The following is a 15803-nucleotide window of genomic DNA, read 5'->3' as shown; positions in this document are numbered from 1 at the left end:
CAGGGTTCATCATTTTTGCTAAGACTGGGGACACAAACAAGCAGGTTGGACCAAGAAGGACTCACGTTGGAAAGATCGTTTGATTAAAAACCAAGAAAAAAGAAAAGCCTTGGGGCTGAGGGCTGCGCAGTGAGCCCTGCGGGGAGGCGGGACGAGGGGCGCGGACTCTGGGCCCCAGCGCTTCCAGGGGACTGACATGTAAGGACAGGCGTCTCTCGAGCTCGCAGCCTCACCCCTGCAGGAGCTTGTGCTTGACCGTCGTGCTCTCGGAGCAGAGGTGGACGAAGAGGGCGCCCGCGGCCGTGCGCGCCCGCAGCTCCCGCAGCTCATAGTCGTGGGCCCACTCGATGCTGCCCCACTTCTGCATCTGAGGGGAGGACGGGTCAGGCCGCTGGGTGACGGGCCAGAGCTGCATTCCCTCATGGCTGGGCTGAGGGTGGAGGCTCCGACCTCACCCCAACACACGAGACACGGGGGAGCGGCCGTCGGGCGGGCACAGCAGGGGGGCAGAGCCGGCACCGCACTGGGGCACGGGTGCGGGCGGGGACCGGGGGGACCCACTGCTGGGTGGGCCAGGCGCCCACTGCAGGTGCATCTCCCTGAAGGGCGGCCCCTCCCGCAGGGGGCTGCTTCACTCACGCACTGCCTCCCCCGGTCGGGCCACCCGAGTGGGTGTGATAAATAAGCCAGCCAGGGCCACGCCGTCGCTTCGGCCCTGACTCCTGGGGAAGCCGATCCTGCAGAGGCCCCCCGGCCTGCACGCTGAGGGCTGCAGACTCTCCCTAGGACTCAGAGGCCCGGACAGGGAACTCAGGATCTGCCTTGCCTGCATCCTGGGCGGCCCAGAGCAGCACCTTACACTCTCAGAGAAGTGTTTTGTGGGATGGAGCCTGAGGCTCAGAGAACGAAAGCCTGGCTTGGGACTCGCAGCCGAACACTGGGCCTGGACAGGAGCCAGGGTTCCTGACACCCCCACCCCCCACCTCCCACAGTCGTCGACCCCAGCTCGCCCTCTTCCCACCAACCTCCCTGACATCTGGGGAGCAGCTAGCCTCACTCGCGACACAGAAACGGCTTCTTCCCCTGGCATTTCTCTGAGCAAATGATGGGACCAGCTTGGGAAATACTGTCATCATGAAAGGGTTTTCCCCCCACTAGGAGCCACGTGGAATTGCAATTAGCCTTGGGAAGCTGGAGAGGGGACAAGGGGACCGCAGACAACGCCGTCCAGATTCCGGGTCAGAAACTGCAAGCTCAGCGCAGCAGAGCCCACAAAACCAAACCTGGGACGACGGCAGCCACCTGCCCAGCCTGCAGGTGGCCCTGTGCACACGGCCGGCACCCAGGCTCAGCCTCCACAAGCACGGATGGGGCTCCTGGTCATTTTAGGGACCACATTCCTCCTCCTTTGCAGAGGGGGCGCCAAGCCAGCCTCCACCGACTTATGGGGTGCGAGCGGGGCCTCCGGCTCCTCCCGTGTGAGGCAGGCAAACAGGAGCCCCCAGGCGGCCAGGTGCTGAGAGGAGGCGGTGAGGCCAGGAGGGAGGCCGAGCTCCCTGCCGTGGTGCATGACGGACAATGCCTCTCTCAGCCCTTAGGGTTCGGTTTCCACGCGAGCTCGGAAGCGCGTGGGGCAGCTTTACAGCAACGCGCTTCAGTGCGTCTGAACGGGGGCACCCAAGTCCCGCACCCACCTGGTACTCCTCCTCCAGGCGCGACAGCAGCACGGCCCGCTCCACCGTCAGGTACAGGTCGATCAGGCCCAACGTCAGCACCATGGACTTGAGCTGGGTCACCACAAACTCGATCCCTTCAGGGACACAGGCCAGGTCAGGACATGGGGCGCCTCATCCTGCAGACGGCGTCACCACATCGCTCCCTGCGAGTCCCTGAGCCCCAGTGAGGGGGGGGTGTGTGGGACGCTTCCCCACACTTCTTCAGGGGCGTCTGCCCCACCCCCAAGACCCCAGCACCACGTACCTTGTAGGGCCCACATGTTATAAGACGCCAAGTGGCTGACCAGCGCCTCTCGAGTCCGGGCGGGGATGCTGGGCCCCAGGATGCTGGTGGAGGAGCTGATCTCCACGCCGTACCTGAAAGGGAGAGGCGTCGCGTGTCCCTGTCCCACTGGGAAGCCGGCTCCCGCCTGGGCGCAAAGTCCTGGCCTGCGGCACAGCTGGTCCAGGGCCCCGTCGGGGATTCTGGGAGCAGCTGGCCTGGCAGGGGGTGGCCCCCTGACCCAGTAATTTCCTGTCTCCCAAGAACAAAGCCAGAGGAGGAGACATGGCCCTGGAAGATACAGGGCTGGCACGCAAGGGAGCAGGGCTCACGCCGAGCCGCCTGAGGACCTCACTCATTTGCCCGAATGCCCATCGGAACCCTGGCCTACCCGCTTCCTAAGCTTTTAAGAAAGTTTTTCACCTTGGAGCTATAAAGGACTTTGTCTTCCGTTTCTGGCCAGCCTGAAGCATGTGGAGTTGCTGGGCCAGGGGTCAGATCTGAGCCACAGTCAGGACCCACGCTGCGGCCGTGGCTGTGCTGGATCCTTACCCACTGTGCCCAGCTGGGGATGGAACCCGTGTCCCAGCGCTCGCGCTCAAGAGCGGACGCTCCATAAGCAACTTTTTTTTTTTTTGGTCTTTTGAGGGCCTCACCCACGGCATATAAACGTTCCTAGGCTAGGGGTCCAATCAGAGCTGGAGCCACCGGCACAGTCCACAGCCATAGCAATGCTGGATCCGAGTTGCGTCTGCGACCTACACCCCAGCTCACAGCAACGCCAGATCCTTAACCCACTGAGCGAGGCCAGGGATCGAACCCGTGTCCTCATGGATCCTAGTCTTGGCTTTTTAACTGCTGAGCCACGATGGGAGCTCCATGACTTCTTTTAAATATTATATTCCTTACAAAAGCATGTGTACCTGTTCTCTGCCAATCACTTTTTCATGTACTTATTTAGCCTCTGCTACATGCAAGGCATGGCTTTTGGTCTGGGATGTGAACTGGTTTCAAGAATGCTCTAACACGCTTTTATAAAACAAGAAAAACGTAACAGAATAAAAGCAACTTTTATAATTTTTCTACACATATCATAGATTTTTTCCATTGGTTCAGAAACATTCTTCCTGAAATTTCTAACAGCACAAAAGGAACACAGGAAGTGGCCATGTTTTGCTTGCTAAGGATAAGAAATCTCAAGTGCCAGAAAAAGCCCTCTGCCGAGAACGCAGCAAAGGCTCGTGGCTGCTGTCAGGCCCTCACGGTCTGGCGAGGGGTCTGGCGCCAGGTTTTCTCTGATCCTTGGCCGCACTGGCTCCGCCTCTTGCCACAGAGCCAAGGGCACTGACACGTCGTGGGCACTCGGGAAGTGTGCACAGGTCAGAAACACTCCGCGAACCACTCCCCGTGGCAGAGAGACAGGGTGGGGCCTGTCCCCACCCCTGGAGCAAAACGAAACGGAGTTAGCTTTGCCACCACACCAACAAGCTCTTGCGCCTGGCACAAGCGTCTCCCGCTGGGGGGTTCCCACCCCGGCTCGTGGGGTAGCTGACTCGCATCCCGGAGGCTGCAGGCCCCGTTCCTGGCCTTGCCCAGTGGGTTGAGCATCTGGTGCTGTTGTGAGCCGTGGTGCAGGCTGCAGCTGCCGCTTGGATCCCCACTTGCTGTGGCTGTGGTGTAGGCTGGCAGTTACAGCTCCCATTCGACCCCTAGTCTGGGAAACCCGCAGCCTTAAAAAAAAAGCGTCTCCTGCTGAGGAAAAGGCCAGGGCAGCGTGAGCCCCAGACCCCACGCAGTCGGTCTCGCCGCCGGGCTCCTCTCTGCGTGTCTACGTCACACACGCTGCTCCGAGATTCAGGCGAACAGCAGCTGCGACGTGGATCAGGACGGCAGCTGGCGGTGTGGGCGCCCGCCGCGTGCCGGAAGGAGGCGTGCTGTGGTTACTCCTGACGACACCCTGGGAGGCAGGGGCTGTGAGCCCCCCCGCCCCGCACTGACAAGGAAGCTCAGAGAGATCCAGTCACCAGCCCAAGGTCACACAGCCAACAGCGGCAGAAGCACGGCGCAGCCCTCTCCCCAAGGTGGCGCAGCCCTGTCCCCAAGTCCCCTGGGCCTGCCAAGTGGCTCACCTCCTCTCGGCCCAGTCGATCACCGGGTCCCACTCGTTCCTCTGAAGCTCCACCAGCGTCTCCGGCTCTTCCACCCTGTAGCTAATTCAGTGCAAAGGGTACCCCGTTCACAAAAAAGCATGACCTTCATCTAGCGGCAGCATAAACCGGCCCCAGCCCCCGCCCCCAGGTCTGCCCCCAGGGCAGTGGTTCTGCAGGTGTAGCCTGGGCTCACCGGGGACCTCAATGGAGATGCCACTGGTGTGGAGAGCAGCGCCACATGTGCACAAGCCCTTGGGGCTTCTGCCGTAAGCTGCCCCGAATGTCACCAGTTCCCTGCAGGCCAAGGCCTGCGGCACTGCCCCTGGTCCCAGAGCTCCGTCCCCATGTCCCTGCTGACCCTCCCCTTCTGAGAGGCAGTGCCCTGGCCAGACTGCGCTGCCCGCCCCTCACGAGCCCACCCGCCTCCCAGCTACAGATGCCACCTGATGCCAGGCTGCACAACGGGAGGCAGGGTGAGCCGAGGGAGCCGCGGGCAAGGCCTCCCGGAACAGGAACCTGCATGGGCGCAGGGGAGGCCAGGCTGGCGTGAGTAGAAGGGGGCAGAGAGGTGGCCTCCAGGGCAGAGGGAGGCGCTCCCACCCTCCAGTGCCAGCAGGGCGCCGGAACCGTTCCCCAGAAAAGTGCTTTCCTGAGTAAGGCTGGGAGGGTTCCGTTCCCTGTAATCAAAAGGTCCCCAGTACGCAGAGTTCCCGTCGTGGCACAGCGGAAACAAATCCAACTAGGAACCATGAGGTTGCGGGTTCAATCCCTGGCCTCGCTCAGTGGGTTAAGGATCCAGCACTGTCGTGAGCTGTGGTGTGGGTCGCAGACAAGGCTCGGATCTAGCGTGGCTAAGGCTGTGGCGTAGGCCGGCAGCTACAGCTCCGATTGAACCCCTAGCCTGGGAACCTCCGTATGCTGCGGGTGTGGCCCTAAAAAAAAAAAAAAAAAAAAGGTCCCCAGTACAAATGGAGCCGGCTTTCCCAAGTCACTGAGGGCCGGCAGCCTCTCCAGGAGGACCTCTGCCCTGCCCAGTGTGGCTTTCAGGAGCCACCTGGGAGGTAATTCGGGACCCCCGGGCGTTCAGGTGGCACCCGGAGCTGCTCGGCTAAGTCCTCCGCTCACTGTCAACACCACTGACCAGCTGGCTAAAGGCCACAGCGCGAGGGGAGTGGCAGACGTGGGGGAGGCTGGCTCAGCCCACCTGCTCCGGCTGACAAGTGACGAGGAGGCCGCCAGGGTCAGAGGCCCCACTGGGCAAGGACCCCCCCCCCCAGGTCCTCAAGCCTGCAGGAGCCACATGCGCCCCCAGGCCAGGGACTGCTGCCGGGCTCCTCCGTGTCCAGGCGGTAAAGGGCCTGCCTCTTCCTCCACTGAGAAGGTCCAGGGTGAAGGGCCCCGGGAAGCCGCCCACACGCCCATTACCAGACGGTGTCGGTGTCCAGGAACTTGAGTGCCGCCCGGATCAGCTGGCCCTTGTCTCGCTGGGTCGGGTTGTCCAGGGCGGTGTTGCACAGCGTGGTCTGAATCGGAGGCATAGGGCCCTCAGCACCGCGGCCGGGGCGGAAGGCCGCGCCCGAGGGCTGCCCAGCCCGCCCGCCCGCCCGCCTGGGCTCCACGCCTGGTGCTGGGCCCCGGGGCCCCGGACACCCAGCCGCGGGAGGGACGAGGTCCCCACGGCCTCAGGCCCTCTGCTACCAGGCTCTGCAGGTGCCTTCTGGCAGGTACCGCATTCCAGCAAGTACCGCACCTCTAACCATCTCAGAGCCGTGCACGAGGCCGCGGGACGCCGGGCTCAGCAGAGGATGTGGAAGCTAGAACCAGCCTGACCCGCGGTGGACCAGCTGGGTACGAGTGGCCAGACCCGGTGCAGGACTCTTCTCCCAACGGGCCTCTCCGAGCCGGGCGCTCGGCACTGGCAGGGCCGGGGGGAGGCAGAGGCAGCCCGGCTGGGTCCACGTGCCAGTCCACACCAGGGACCACGGGCCGTCTACGCGCCGTCTCGTCCCCCCCTGACCACCGCCCAGCAGGTGGGGGTGGGGACCACGGGCTGGGAAGGGGCAGCGACTTGCCCAGGAGACCGAGCCCAGCCTCAAGAGTTCAGCCGCCCCTCAGGGAGCCGCCGGCGGCGGACAGGGCTGGCACCTCGGGCGGGTGCCCGCCTCCCCCGGGCCGGCCTTTGCGTGCTCGGGGACGGGCCGGGGGCCTGTCGTTACCAGGTGCATGGTGTAGGGCTTGATGGCGTCCTGCTGGGAGTCCCACTCCGTGGCCACCGCGACAGCCAGGGCCTCGCTGGGGACGGTGAAGAGCTTGGCCTGGGGCGTCTTCAGCTTCCTGCGGTCCAGGTTGATCTCAAAGCCACCTTGAAAGATGAGACGAAAGCCTCTCAGGGGCTACTCCGTGGAGCTGAGGGGCCGCCCCCGCCAGAAGCGCCAGGGACAAGCTCAGCCAGGAGCTGACTGGACGTGAAAAGTGCCCCCACCCATTCACAGGGTGAGAAACGCGGCCGTGACCATCGCGGGCACTCACCTTCCCCTTGTGTGATGCTGACATTCTGATAAAACCGCTTTCTCTCTGTGGGAAAGAGTTTTCAAAAAGGCAACTTAAAACATTGTGGAGACGGCGCGGGGAGCGCCAGGAGCGGCTGGTACCCCGCTTCCCACATCCCGCCGTGGCCTGCCCGGCTCCACGCAGCATCGACGGCCTGTGCGTGAAGCAGCCGAGGGGGCGGCCGCACCGGTCCCCAAGCCCGGGGACAGCGCCACACACGGCAGCACGAAGCTGCAGACTGCCTGTCCCCACAGGCGCGCCCGCCCCGGGCTTTGCCTCCTTCCCCGACCCCAGCGCAAGATGCTCGAATCTGCAGGTGGCACCTGAACGCTGTACAGCAGGAGACTCGCTTCAGGCAGGAAGCTGCCACCTCTCAGGCACTTGTGGAAAGCCAGTGTGAGCGTGCGTGTGCGTGCATGTTCACACGTGTGTGCAGAGGCAGTAAGGAGGACTCCCAGGAGCGTTTTCCATTCCTTCAGCCAACTAGTTACCGAATGAACCAGCTGGCCTGGGGAGCAACGGGAACTTCCCACATGTCCTTTTAGAAGGGGAAAATCCGTGTCCTGTGTTTTCTTCCGAAAATAACTTGAATAAAATCATTTATTTACCGTTTGACCCAGCAATCCCACTCTTGGGCATGTATCCAGAGGGAACCACAACTTGAAAAGACACACGTACTCCAATGTTCCCTGCAGCACCATTTGCAATAGCCAAGACCTGGAAACAACCTAAATGCCCTTCGACTGAGGAGAGGATCCAGAAGGGGTGGTACATACACACAGTGGAGTATCACTCAGCCATTAAAAGGAAAGAAGGAAGGGGCGTCCACAGCAACATGAGTGGACTGAGAAATCACCAAGCTAAATGAAGTCGGTCAGACAGGGAGACGCCAACATCAAATGTCATCACTTACACGTGGGATCTGAAAAAGGACACAATGATGGCGCTCCCGTCGTGGCGCAGTGGAAACGAATCCGACTGGGAACCATGAGGCTGCGGGTTCGATCCCTGGCCTCGCTCAGGGGGTAAAGGATCCGGTGTTGCCGTGAGCTGTGGTGTGGGTCGCAGACACGGCTTGGATCTGGTGTGGCTGTGGCTGTGGTGGAGGCTGGCGGCAACGGCTCTGATTAGACCCCTAGCCTGGGAACCGCCATTTGCGGCCCCCAAAAGACAAAAATAAACAAACAAAATAAAAAAGGACACCGTGAACTTCTCTGCAGAACAGATACTGACTCAGAGACTTTGAAAAACCTCAGGTTTCCAACAGAGACAGCTTGGGGGTGGGGGGGTGGGCTGCGGGTTTGGGAGGGAAACGCCGTAACCGGGTTGTGATGGTCACTGGTCACCTATAAACCGAAGAAAAGCCCCTGGGCCATAAAAAATAGCATAAAATCACATGTGAAAATGGAACCGTGCCCCCGCTCCTACCTGGAGGGGTTAAAGCCAAGAGCGCCTTGTGCAGAACCACGCACGTCCCTTCAACTAATCACGCACAGGCCACATTCTGGAAGCTACAAGCCACAGCCCGGCCTCCACCAACTGGGATGGACGCACACCCGCTCCCTCGGCCGCTCATTCCCTCGTGCGGTCGCTTGTTCTCTCGCACGTCCACCGGACACTAAAAACCTTTACCGTCTCTGCCCGAAGATACTTTTCGGAAACGACGGGGCACGTGATGAGGAAAGAGAAGATTCATTGGTTTTTAATGCCTTTTTATTGTCTCTTAACAATTGGAAAAAAAAAAAAAGGTCAAGCTTAAGATAAAATTTCCTTAGTTCTGGAAGTTCCCTTGTGGCACAGCAGGTTAAGGATCCGGCGTTGCTGCAACAACAGTGTCGGGTGCAACCTCGGCACAGGTTCGAGCCTTGGCCTGGGAACTTCCATACGGTGCGGGTGTGGCCGGAAACAAAAGGGAAGGAAAAAAAGGGATCTGACCTGCAAAACTTAACCCCTTTGTCTGGAATTGGAACAGTGATTCTCTCCCACCTTAGAGGCCCACAGAGGGGGAGAAGGAGCCCGAGGCCCCCAGCGAGGGCGGAGGGAGCCAGGCGAGGGGCTCACAGAGGCCACAAGAGCAAGACCTGGGAATGCAGTCGGCAGGGTCCCCCCTCCCCATCACCGTCAAAGGGTCACACAAGACAACAGGGGACCAGAAGCCTGCGAGGCACCCATTCCTCAGCGAACGCAGGCTGCTGACGGCACCGGAGGCCCGTCCTGGAGGACGAAAGAGGCAGCCAGTCTTTTGCAGGGTCACACGGAACAGGTGAACAGGTCCCTTGGGACTACGAACCGCTCCCGTCACAGAACATCTGTTCCGACGCCGAAAACACCCCCACTGCCTTTTAAGTGACTCTTTTAAGGACTATTTAGACGACACGAAGAAGTGAGTCTGTGAAAAAGCACTGCATCTGGGAGGGTTTCTTTAGGGCCGCACCCGCGGCACGTGTCAGTCCCCAGGCTCAGGGTGGAATCGGAGCTGCAGCCGCCGGCTACACAGCCACAGCCACAGCCACGCCAGATCCGAGCCTCGCCTGCGACCTCCGCCACAGCTCACGGCAATACTGGATCCTTAACCCACTGAGCAAGGCCTGGAATCGAACCTGCAACCCATGGATCCTAGTCGGGTTCGTTAACCACAGAGCCACGACAGGAACTCCAAAAGCACTCAATTTCAAAGCTGGCCATATGTAAACAAAGAACATTAAACCCCGCTGCTGGGAAGAGTGTGAGCAGGAAACGAACCTCCACCAGGTCCCTTTCCTGTGAGCCTGCCTCAATCCAGTCGGTCTTCTGTCACTGCCCCCCCCCGCCCCCCCCCATCCCAGGCTTCATGGACCAGTGAGCCATCTTTCTACCGGCCTCAATTTCCGGGCTGGCCTTGGCTTTGGAAAGACGCCAAGGCTCAGCACTGCAGCGCCCACAGTGCACCAGAGACAGAGGAAGGGCCTTCTCGGAGCTGCCCGGCCACCGTCTCTTTTTAAACAGTGCCACCTGGTGGGCCTTGGGCTTCACAGTCAAATGCTGACCTTGTACCCTCCGCTCAGGCGGACGCTCTGACCAGCTAGCTGTTCCCAAGCGGCAAGAGGTTTCAGGCTGACTATGTAAAGAGCGCTTGCAACACAATAACCAAAAGGCAAATAACCCAAGTAAGAGATGGCCCAAGGACGGGAATACACATTTCTCCAAGGAAAATGTCCAAATGTCCAAAAAGCACATCCGAGTTGTCTGAAATCATTATCTGTGAAATGCAACTCAAATCCCGGAGACACCACTCGACACACACTGGGTAGCTACTACCAAAAAGATAGGCAGGTGTTGGGGAGGCCGCAGAGAAGCTGGGACCTTCATACGTTGCTGGTGGAGATGCAAAGTGGTGCAGCCACGCTGGAAAGCGGTGTGGCAGTTCCTCAAGAACTTAGCATTTGACCCAGCAAATCTCCACTTAGATAAATCCCTGTGAGAGATGAAAACGTGGGCCCAGGTGAAAATCTACTTGGTTTACAGCGGCATCCCCGACAGCCACAGAAGGAAACCACCCAGGCGTTCACCAACGGGTGAATGGACAAGAAGACCTGGACAGGCCACACAATGGAATACTATTCAGCCATGAAAAATACACTGGCACTGAGATAAGCCTTGAAAACAGGCTAAATGACAAAAAGCCAGTCCGAAAAAGACCACGTTCCATTTCTCTGAAACATGCCAACTCGGGGCATCTAGAGACAGAAAGTATAGCAGCAGTTGCGGAGGGCTGGAGGGACAGAGGGGCTACTCGGAAGGTGAGGGCTGAAGGGTACAGGATTCTCTGAGGTTATAAGAATGTTCCGGATTTGATGGCTGCACAACTCTGGGGGTTCACTAAAAACCACTGACTTGTACGCTTTTTTTGGCTGTGCCCATGGCATGCGGAAGTTCCCAGATCAGGGATTGAAGCTGCGCCATAGCAGTCACCATGCTGCATCCTTAACCCACTAGGCTACCAGGAACTCTGATTTGTACTCTTTAAATGAGTGAGCAGTAGGTGAATCATCTCTCAATAAAGCTTTTTAAAAATTCTTCAGGCCAAATGTATCTACCACAGCAATGAACACGAATGGGTTCAATGACTAAACACACCTGCTTCCAATTGCTCCAGCATCCAGAGCAGGGGTTGGCAAGCTTGGTCTACAAAGAGCCAGATGAAGTATGTTAGGCTTGGGAGCTCCCGCGGGGATGCAGCGGGTTAAGGGCCTGGCACTGTGGTAGCTGTGGTGCAGATTGCAGCTGTGACTCGGATTCCATCTCTCGCCCAAAACTTCCCTATGTCGTGGGTGCAGCCAAAACAAAAGAAAAAGAAGAAAAAAGGTCTTTTAGGCTTGGCAGGCCATCCAGTCTCGGTTGCGACCTGCCACCTCTGCAGCCCAGCGAAAGAGCAGCCCTAGGCGCCTGTCAACGAATGAACAGGGCTGGGTTCCAATAAAACTTTATTTACAAAAACAGGTGGCAGGCTGAACTCCTTATCTAGGGCGTCTCTTTCGGCCCAACACAAGCAGGGCAGGCAGAGACTGAGAAGCTAAACCAGCTGTCCAGACACCCCGTAAAGAGAGGGGACTCGCAGCCTTGATGTCACCGGGTGTCATTCTCTCCCAAGAGCTCCTCTCTAAGCAGCTGGTACAGGAAGGACCGCCACACGGGGGTCCCTGCCACATCTCCGACACCCCAGGGACCCTCTCCCAACCCCCCTCGCCTTCCGACAAGCTTCGACGGCACAGGCCTTCCTACGAAGGCAAGTTCAATCCGCTTGCCTCTTCAAGTCTTTGTGGAGGAGGCACCACTTGCATTTAAACGTCCCTCCTCCGACTCAGAGACAGACCCCTGGACCAGGGAAGCCCTCAGAGCTCACGGGCCAGCGCCCCAGCCTCCCTCCCCGCGCTCCCCTTTCTCACCATCCTTGTCTTCCCCAGCTGACTACCTCCCCCCGGCCAGGTGCTTCCAAGAGCCTAAGCCAGCACGTCTGCAGTAGAAAGGGATGGGGCAGGCCAGGGCACCACCACTGCGCGTAGCACCAACCAAGCAGGTGGGCTCTCTGCCTGCGCCCACTCCAGGGAGATCCTGGATCTGTCCCCTTGCTCGTGTGCTGCCTCCCTGGGAGGCTGGAGGCTAAACGACACTCTTGTCTTCCTTCGCAGGCTCTCGCAGACACCACGCTCCACATGCGTGTGGGTGTTCCCACCCGTCGACTCCGCGACACCAGCTGGGGGTCCTACAATCCCCTGGGTCCTGCCACCGACCACCTGGAGACGGCAATCGGTCCCACAGGAGGAGGCCTCGGCCCACGAGACGTTTCCCACAAGAGCAGCTGGCGGAGCTCAGGCGACAGCTGACTTACAAGACGACCCCTTTACCACAACGGGCACAACTCAGGAAGAGCCGAACGGGGCAGCCGCGTGGGGCGAGGTTTGGCAGAAAGCGAGGGCAGCTCCTGTGCCCCCCGCCCCGCCTCTGCAGGTGTTCGCTAACCTTGTCGACTCCTCCGTGACCTGGGGGTCTCAGGGCGGCTCCTTCACACAGGCATCGCTGATGAAATCCCCTGTGGCTGGAACGCGCTCCAGGCCCTCGCCTCCCCCAGAGGTCGGGGGTGAGGCCGAGCGCTCCAACCCTCTAATCCTGGGCTGCTTCCCCTGGCGAGCCGCCCCCATCCTGGGGGGCTTGCCGGAAGTCACCTTATGAACATAAACGCAGGTGTGGTTGAGAGGGGCTTGTTATGGGACTTTCAGAGGCAGCCTAGCCGTCCCTCTCAGAGGGAAGTGAGGTCCCGAGTAGACAAAGCCACGGGCCCAGGCCACACAGGGCCTGGCTCAGCCAGCATCAGGGCCCGACGTGTGCTTCTGCCGCGATGCCTGTGGCGTTCCAGACCTCCCACGGGAGACAGTGTCACAGCAAGGCCCCTCGTGCCCCGCTGTCACCTATGGGCGGGTTCTAGGTGCCCAGCACTCGCCCTCCTCCTCCCTGCTGAACCCCTGCCCATCTGTCGAGACTGAGCTTGATCTCCTCTCACCCGCGACCCTTTCTGGACCCTCGACACCATGAGAAGGGAGCAGGTGTTCTCTGTACTCTCCTCTTCACAGGCCCGGAGAGGCTCTGGTCCCAGCAGTTTGTTACGACCTTCCGCACTTGACAGTGAACACCCTCCAGGTGGAGGCCGCCTCTCTCCGGAAGGCCTCGGTGCCTCCAGGGTGCCTCCCGCCCTCAGCACGGAAACACTAAGCCAAGGGAAGAAGAATGTGTCTCTCACTCCAGGGAGTGGCTCCCGGGGAAGGACTGGAGCGCCCCTTCTCTCATGAAACCAAAATGACAGCCAAACGCTGAACAACCTTCAACCAAACGAACTGGAACCTCTCAAAAAGATACCCTCCTTCAGAAGACAAAGAAGAGGCCACGTCGAGGGGCAGGAGGGGCGGTTACATCATATAAGCAACCCCATCCCTCCCGGGTGGGAAGCTCCACGGACTGGAAAGTAACTGTGTCACAGAGACTCACCTATGGGGGTGAGTTCTGACCCCCGCATCAGGTCCCCACGCCTGGGGATCTGGCACTGGGAGAAAGAGCCCCTGGAGCATCTGGCATTGAAGGCCAGTGGGGCTTGTGCCCAGGACCGGGGGAAACAGAGACCCCGTTCTTGAAAGGCGCACATGGGCTTTCATGTGTACTGGGTCCCAGGGCAATGCAAAGGCTCCATAGGAATCCGGATGGGACCTGGCTGCAGTTCTTGGAGGATCTCCTGGGAAAACAGAGGGTGACTGTGGTTCGCGGTGGGGGAAGGACATTGCAGGCAAAGGTCTCCAGAATATTCAACGGCATTTGTTCCTCTAGATGTGGCCACTTGGGGAAAATCTGGCCTCACCCATCAGCCCCAGGCCAAACAATAATCCAGGTGGGATCACAGCCCCAACCATAAAGACCCCCCAGGCACACAGCCACCTCTAATCTTGCCCAGAGGCAAAGCCCCACCCACCAAAGGGAAAAGAATCAGCCCCACCTACCAGTGGGCAGGCACCAGTCCCTCCCCTCAGGAAGCGCAAGGCAAGCCCCAGAACCAACTTCAGCCACAAGGGGGGGGGGGGGCAGACATCAGAAGTAAGAGAGGCTACAGTAAAAAAAGACACCACACCAAAAACCTATAAAAATGAAAAGGCAGAGAATTATAATTCAGATAAGAGAGAAAGAAAAAACTCCAGAAAAACAGCTAAGTGATCTGGAGATTATCAGCCTCTAGGAAAAATTCTTTAGACTGATGATGCTGAAGATGATGCAAGACATTGGGAATAAACTGGAGGGAAAGATTGATAATTTACAGCAAACATTGAGCAAAAAGGACAAGATTTAAAACTTAAGCAAGCAGACATGCAAAATACAATAACTGAAATAAAAGATTCATTAGAAGCAACCAACAGCAGAATGCAGGAGGCAGAAGAACAAATAAATGAGACGGAGGGCAGACTAGTGGAAATCACTGATGTGGAACAGAAAAGAGAAAAAATATCGAAAAGAAATGAAGACAGTCTAAGAGAACTCTGGGACAATGTTAAACACACCAACATCCATATTATAGAGTTGCCAGAAGGAAAAGAAAAAGGAACAGAAAAAATATTTGAAGATATAATAGCCAAAAACTTTCCTAATATGGGAAAGGAACCACTCCCTCAAATCCAGGAAGCACAAGGAGTACCATATAAAATAAACCCAAGGAGGAACACCCCAAGACATGTACTCCTCAAACTGACTAAAATTAAAGCCAAAGAAAAAATACTGAAAGCAGCTAAGGAAAAGAAACAAATAACATATAAGGGAACCCCGATAAGGTTATTAGCAGATTTTTCAGCAGAAACTCTGCAGGCCAGAAGGGAGTGGCACGATATACTTAAAGTGATGAAAGGAAAAAACCTCCAACCAAGATTACTTTACCCAGCAAGGCTTTCATTCAGGTTTGAAGGAGAAATCAAAAGCCCTACAGATAAGCAAAAGCTAAGAGAATTCAGCACCACTAAACCAGCTTTACCACAAAAGCTAAAGGAAATCACTCCTGCTCTTACCCTAAAACCCTCTCCCCAGAAGCAATGAAAGAGCCACTACCTTTTAAGCTTCAGACTCGCAAGTGTAGGAAGAAGGCACGGAGTGTCAACTCCTTAGCAGAGATGGCAGGGGTTGTGGGAGGGCAGGAGGAGGAAGGGCCAGACATCTGCGGACAAAGTGGCCGGGATGGACGACTGAAAGCCTGGGCTCTGGGCTCCTTCAGTGCCAGGGTCGCAGGGACACAGAAAGCCCGGCAGACCCGGCCCTTGCCTCACAAACCTCTCAGAGAGTCTGCTCTGTGACCTTGGCGCGATCCTGACCGAGAATCCTAATATCCCCTGTCGGAAAACAGGAATGACATGTGCTTCCCTAAGAGAAGGGACGAAAGCCGCAGTGCAAAAGCAAACGACTGTCTCCAGCCGCGACGCGAGTGTGCCCTGGGGCGGTCCCTGCCCTTGGGGCGGGGGACTTTCCTCCCGACCTATGACCCTGCTCTGCCACACCGCCCTGCACTCCCCACCCTTCAGCCTGGCTCGGACCTGGCCTCCCTCACCTGCCGGGGGCGCGTACGCCCGGGCGGGGGTCGGGGGACTGGGCCCCAGCCCCTCGGAGGCGATGAGGCCACCCCGGGGCCGGTTCAGGAGGCGGCGTCCCCCGTCCCGCAGCCGGAGGCAGGTCCTCCACATCGCGCGGGGACCTGGGAGGACGACCGCGCAAGATCTGAGCGCAGGACACACGGGACGTAGCGACCTCGCCGCGCACTCGGGACACACGCAGCTTCTCACCGGCCGCCGGCGTCCTCAGCATCCCTGGGCGCCGCCATGTTGTGCACGACACTCGCGGCGCGCCGTCGCCGCGCTCCCCCGCACGCCGCAGCCAATCAGCATCACAAACGCCTCGGCCCCGCCCCCGCACCGCACCTCTGGAAGAAGACTACAAGTCCCAGAGAGCCTCGGCGCCTGCCACGTGCTGTCTCCGCCCGCCAATGGGCGGAAGCGCAGTGCCAGCCTGCTCCCGCCCCACGGCGCGCCCAAGCCAATCGGAAGGGGTGTG

At 58.9% G+C, this 15803-nt stretch overlaps 1 protein-coding gene across 4 annotated transcripts; it reads right to left on the bottom strand.

Annotated features, from left to right (window-relative positions):
• Positions 1-61: 61 nt before the first annotated feature.
• On the bottom strand, positions 62-15609 carry ATPAF2 (ATP synthase mitochondrial F1 complex assembly factor 2). 4 transcript variants are annotated; one of them, XM_047757853.1, is made up of 8 exons: positions 15536-15609; positions 6678-6722; positions 6365-6510; positions 5574-5671; positions 4128-4208; positions 1981-2093; positions 1695-1810; positions 62-367 (listed from the first exon to the last, which is right to left on the bottom strand). In XM_047757853.1, the coding sequence occupies exons 1-8, from the start codon at positions 15555-15557 to the stop codon at positions 230-232; spliced, it is 759 nt and encodes a 252-aa protein (XP_047613809.1). In that variant the 5' UTR covers positions 15558-15609; the 3' UTR covers positions 62-229. The 4 variants fall into 4 exon arrangements, with proteins under 4 accessions (XP_047613809.1, XP_047613808.1, XP_047613810.1 ...); XM_047757852.1 differs by having other exon boundaries at positions 15304-15595; XM_047757854.1 differs by lacking the exon at positions 15536-15609 and adding an exon at positions 10815-10851.
• Between the last annotated feature and the right edge of the window lie 194 nt (positions 15610-15803).

This window comes from Phacochoerus africanus, chromosome 14 (assembly GCF_016906955.1).
Source record: "Phacochoerus africanus isolate WHEZ1 chromosome 14, ROS_Pafr_v1, whole genome shotgun sequence".
NCBI lineage: Eukaryota > Metazoa > Chordata > Mammalia > Artiodactyla > Suidae > Phacochoerus > Phacochoerus africanus.
Note: the sequence above shows the minus strand (reverse complement) of the source record. Positions and strands in the feature narration are given on the sequence as shown.

Coding starts and splice junctions, on each gene's coding strand:
- ATPAF2 (XM_047757852.1), bottom strand. CDS start 15,436: ATGTGGAGGACCTGCCTCCGGCTGCGGGACGGGGGACGCCGCCTCCTG. Junction 6,511..6,677: donor CAGCATCACACAAGGGGAAG/GTGAGTGCCCGC, acceptor TCATCTTTCAAG/GTGGCTTTGAGATCAACCTG. Junction 4,209..5,573: donor CTGGACACCGACACCGTCTG/GTAATGGGCGTG, acceptor GCACTGAATTAG/CTACAGGGTGGAAGAGCCGG.